This window comes from Lotus japonicus, chromosome 2, assembly GCF_012489685.1.
Source record: "Lotus japonicus ecotype B-129 chromosome 2, LjGifu_v1.2".
NCBI lineage: Eukaryota > Viridiplantae > Streptophyta > Magnoliopsida > Fabales > Fabaceae > Lotus > Lotus japonicus.
Genome location: NC_080042.1, coordinates 93,310,391 through 93,315,794, shown reverse-complemented (window position 1 = coordinate 93,315,794; position 5,404 = coordinate 93,310,391). Strand labels below are relative to the sequence as shown.

The 5,404-nt window shown below is 37.5% G+C and overlaps 1 protein-coding gene across 1 annotated transcript; it reads left to right on the top strand.

Moving 5' to 3' along the window:
* Positions 1-648: 648 nt before the first annotated feature.
* Positions 649-3,361, top strand: LOC130735884 (endoglucanase). The gene is made up of 8 exons (XM_057587756.1): positions 649-915; positions 1,001-1,213; positions 1,384-1,584; positions 1,788-1,865; positions 1,964-2,116; positions 2,318-2,426; positions 2,530-2,696; positions 2,838-3,361. The coding sequence occupies exons 1-8, from the start codon at positions 664-666 to the stop codon at positions 3,201-3,203; spliced, it is 1,539 nt and encodes a 512-aa protein (XP_057443739.1). The 5' UTR covers positions 649-663; the 3' UTR covers positions 3,204-3,361.
* Positions 3,362-5,404: the final 2,043 nt, after the last annotated feature.

The window sequence follows — 5,404 nt, the reverse complement described above, 5'->3', positions numbered from 1 at the left end:
CTTCTGATAATGCAATTATTTCAAAAATTGCAGCCAAATTTCTTTGAGTATGGTATATGATCCATGTGATCTTATGGGTATTGATCATACTGAACAGTATTCACCGATAAGGTCAATCAAGATAATTAGAGTTAAAGCTCGAAACAGTTAGCTCCCAAATTAATTAAGACAACCAAGGAGGTAGACAATCTGTATCAAATCCGTGTGCCTAACCATTTTCTTGTACATATATACATCTAATATACTATTTACATGTCAACACATATTACACCAAATTTCTGAATAAGAAAATTGATAATCAAAGCTAACCAAATTCATAGGAGTCGCACATGCAGAAGGCACCATAAACATGGAAAATAATAAACATGACGCTCAAGGGGAATGGGGTGAGAAAGATTTTGTTCAAACTCTTAATGAAAGTACCATCTTCGTGACTCATATAGTTTGATTAGTTCTTATATTTGCGCATAGTGACCAGTTCACGTCACGTTATCCCCACGACGTCAAACTGTCAAAGTCTTTCCCATGTTCGATTGTTCGTAAGTTATGCACTTTTCACTTGTACATTTTAGGTACCGGCCTTTAATTTTCTCCCTATATATACGAGCAATTAGTTCAGCTGAATCCTGCAGAGTTGATTAATTGATAGTTACTAATTAAGTCATGGGGTATTACAATTTGTTGGTCACTGGTTTGTTCTTGTGGTGTGCCATGTTTGGTCACAATGGAGTGCTAGCCATGATGGATGGGGAGATAATAATGAATTCCTCCTCAGCTTCTTCTAACTATGACTATGCAGATGCTGTTGGCAAAGCCATCTTGTTTTTTGAAGGACAACGCTCAGGGAAGTTACCCTCCAATCAAAGGGTCCAGTGGAGGGGGGATTCAGCTCTCTCTGATGGCAAGCTTCAAAATGTATATGACATTATAATATTAATATACATGTTTTTCATACATTTATTTCATATTATATATATGAACCATATATTATGTTTGGCAGGTGAATTTGGTGGGAGGATACTATGATGCGGGTGATAATGTGAAGTTTGAATGGCCAATGGCGTTTACAGTGAGCTTATTGAGTTGGAGCGGTGTTGAGTATGAGAAGGAGGTATCTTCAGTGAAGCAGCTTGATTACCTTCGCAGTGCTATCCGCTGGGGTGCAGATTTCATTTTGCAAGCTCACACTTCCCCAACCACCTTATTTACACAGGCATGTTTCTCTACAATCATATTTGTTATAAACTCAAATACTATTAGGCTTAGTGTTGAGAATTTAAGTGAGTTAAAGTGTCACATTGGTTAGCAAAACAATATAACTAGTAAAGATGTGGTGTCTATTGGTGTTCTTCAGTAGCTCATTATTTTTGTTATGATTGATAGGTAGGAGATGGGAACTCAGATCATCAATGTTGGGAGCGGCCGGAAGACATGGATACACCGAGAACACTCTACAAGATTGATGCTAATTCTCCTGGAACTGAAGTTGCAGCTGAGTCTGCTGCTGCTCTTGCTGCTGCTTCAATTGTCTTCAAGAAAACAGATGCCACTTATTCGTCAAAGCTATTAAGCCAGTCAAAATCAGTAAGCAATTCAAGCAGCATCATTTATTTTCATTCATGACATGAGATTAATCATGATGATCAATTGATCAGGAGTTGGATTTTTGCCACTTCAAATCTCTTTTGTTTGAATTGTAGTAGCTACCTATTAATTTAAGTTATTTTTGCTAGGTGATACAAAAATTTCTAACTTAACCTTATATATTGATAATGTTTAATTTGCAGCTGTTTGATTTTGCTGACAAGTACAGAGGTTCTTACTCAGGCTCTTGCCCATTCTACTGTTCCTACTCTGGTTACCAGGTAGAATTTAAACTATTGCCTGTTGAAACATTTAAACACTAGTTAATCTTTCATAAATCATTCATTGAGGCTTTCATTTTTAACTATGTACAAAAAAGGATGAACTGTTATGGGCTGCTTCATGGCTATACAAGGCTAGTGGAGAAAGCAAGTACTTGAGCTACATCACAAGTAACCAAGGTTGGAGTCAGGGAGTTTCTGAGTTCAGCTGGGATAACAAATTTGTTGGAGCTCAGACATTACTCACAGAGGTATTTATATATCTAATTAACAAAGTCGCATAGTATGTTTGCATTTGTTCCGAACACACAATTCAAATCACGGTAACTTCATAAGCTACATTTATAGCGATTTCCCAAAAAGAAATAATGAGATTTACAACGGCAGAATCAAACAGGCTATAGAACTCATTATTTCTACATCTTTTTATGTTCTATTTTTGTTTTCTCCAGGAATTCTATGGTGGGAAGAAGGACTTGGCCAAAGTTAAGAGTGACGGCGAATCATTTATATGTGCAATGATGCCAGGAAGTAGCTCTCAACAGATTAAAACAACTCCTGGTAACACTACATATGAGCAATCAGTCTTATTTGAAAGAAGAAGAAAAAATTGTGATTGACAGAATGAGCTTAACTTGCTGTATTGTTAACTTGTCTATTATAGGTGGACTTCTGTATACTAGAGATAGTAGTAATTTGCAATATACCACAACCTCAACCATGGTGCTATTCATTTTCTCCAACATCCTAACCAGAAATCATATTGATGGAATCCAATGTGGCTCCACTCATTTCACCCCCTCTCAAATCAGAGCCTTTGCCAAAACACAGGTATATATACTAATCTGACTATGAATTCTTCTCAAATAGTTCAAATCTTGTACACAACAAAAAAATAAAAATTATCATGTTAATCTCAAGAGGCATACATCATACATGTGAATGTGATGTTAATGTGTGCAATTAATGCAGGTGGATTACATACTAGGAAACAATCCCATGAAGATGTCTTACATGGTGGGATTTGGCAGTAAATACCCAAAGCAATTGCATCACAGAGGCTCTTCTATCCCTTCAATGAAAATTCACCCAGCCAAAGTGGGTTGCAGTGATGGTCAATCACAGTATTTCTCTTCCCCTAATCCAAATCCCAATGTTCATGTGGGTGCCATTGTTGGAGGCCCTAACTCCAATGACCAATTCAATGATGCAAGATCTGATTATTCTCATGCTGAACCCACCACATATATGAATGCTGCTTTCGTAGGTTCAGTAGCTCCTTTGCTTGGAGAAACGAGGACCTTGCAGTTTCCCCAAATTGTTGACAGGAAAGCCTAATGAAGCTGATAGTCCAGTAGAACATATGCCTCAATATATGTTTGATTAACTAATCTGATAATATAATTTACCCCAGCCATATATACACATTCATGTTAAGATTATCTCACATACATTTGTCATTACAAGTGAATGCTTGAATCGGTTTTTGTCGACAATCCAAGGCTTAGGCATGATGTACATCTAGATTAATTATAAACAACAACAGAAAGATAAACAACATTGAACCATCCAAAAGGCACCTTGTTGATCACGGATACCAGTGAACAGCTACAAATAACAATTCCAAATTTCAATTTGCATACTTAACAGGTTTTTTTTTTCAAGGAAACTAAGCTAATTCCAAACATCATATCTTTAATATATAAAGTCATAAACATGTATTAATTACAAGAGTGAAAATGCCAAATAAATAAAGTACTACAGAGTTATGCCCAAGGCAACTAATTTTGTTGTTAGGGTATTCACTAACCTAAACCCTTGTTAATTCATTGATATCTGGGTGGATTGGAGCAACGAGGTCAGTGTGGGTCTGAGGAGGATCGGAGCATCAGTGGGGTCTGATGACGTGGAGCAAATAGTGCGGAATCTGAGTTGGATCGGATCAAACGTCGAGCAAAGGGCGGCGCAGAGGTGGATTGGAGCTTCTTTATGTTATGAGGTAGAGCGTCGATGGAGTCTAGGAAGACAAGTAGTGCAACTGAAGTCGAAAGTGAGACAAAAATTAACATGCACCTAATCAGCATACTGATGTGAGGGGTAAGCTTTGTAGTTACAATGGTTAATCCAAATCCTAGCAAGTATATTGTTAAACAAGCGCCATATTCAGGTTCTTTCCATATTCTTCCCAACCAATACGCCAAGACAACGAGGATGAAGGTGGCTACCAATAATGCCAAATTAGGCCAGACGTCAAGATCTGCGGGTAGCGAATCCACCCCGGCGCCAAACAGGGTGGTAAAACAGAGCATGAAGATGGTAACTTCTAATTTCATCTGTTGAATCCTTATTTCGTTAGTGGTGAAGATGAACCAGACAAATAGCACTCCAAACAGAACTCCGGGCCCGAATACGTAGGCGTATTTCCGCACGGTTGGATGGAGTTTAGGAACCACCACGATAGTAGATGCTGCGTAGAGCAGAATCACGCTAGCGAATATCACTTTGGGGGTCACCTTCCCCTTGAATTCCCCCCCGATTCTCAGCCAGTAAGACTTCGGCGGCGGCGTCTGAGATCTCCGGTTCCCGTCGTCAGCTGCCTCCACCCTCAAACTCACCTCACCACCTGAAGCCACTCTCCAAGTCCCATCCATGAGCTTGTGACTGGTGTACGTGCTCGATGACTACTTTTCAATTTCTCTTATAGTCTCTGGTTTCTCTCTGCAGTACAGTAGTAGTGCACCAACCTTTTTTATAAGAGAACACCAAAAGGTGAAGAAGGAAATTTGAGGGTCATGAGACAAAGACTAATCTATAATTACTTATTTTATCTTCAAAAATGAATTTCCTACTTTAAAAGAGTTAAATAATGTATTTGCTTTTAAGTTGATTTAATTTTATCTAGTTCTTTTAAAGTTGTTCGTTTACTGTATTAAGTAAATTAAGTTATCACATTATTGATTAAATCATTTTTATTAACTTTTGAAATTATATATGTAATAGTTGCTAATGTTATGTTACGATGACTTACTTTAGCCCTTAAATTATATCATATCACATTATTGATTAAATTATTTTTATTAACTTTTTAAATTTGACCGATACTTATGTTGTGCCCAATTTAAATCTTGTTTTCGATTTTTTAACTCGAAAAAAGTAAAAATGAGTTTAGTCAATTTAAATAGTTCAATTAATAAAGTCAGGAAAAGGAGTTAATTTTTGTTTTGAGCAAGGAAAAAAGAGTTAATTAAAACCAAGTAATCAAGTATGATCTTCTCTTCCATCTTTTGTTTTCCATTTTCGTGTTTGTTTGACCAGGCCACCATGTATAAAACGGGGAGAGTGGGAGAGCGACGTTTTGCTGGTAGGCAAGGGGGGCATATAGATAAGGAGAAAAGTGAAACCAAGTAATCAAGTATGATCTTCTCTTCCATCTTTTGTTTTCCATTTTCGTGTTTGTTTGACCAGGCCACCATGTATAAAACGGGGAGAGTGGGAGAGCGACGTTTTGCTGGTAGGCAAGGGGGGCATATAGATAAGGA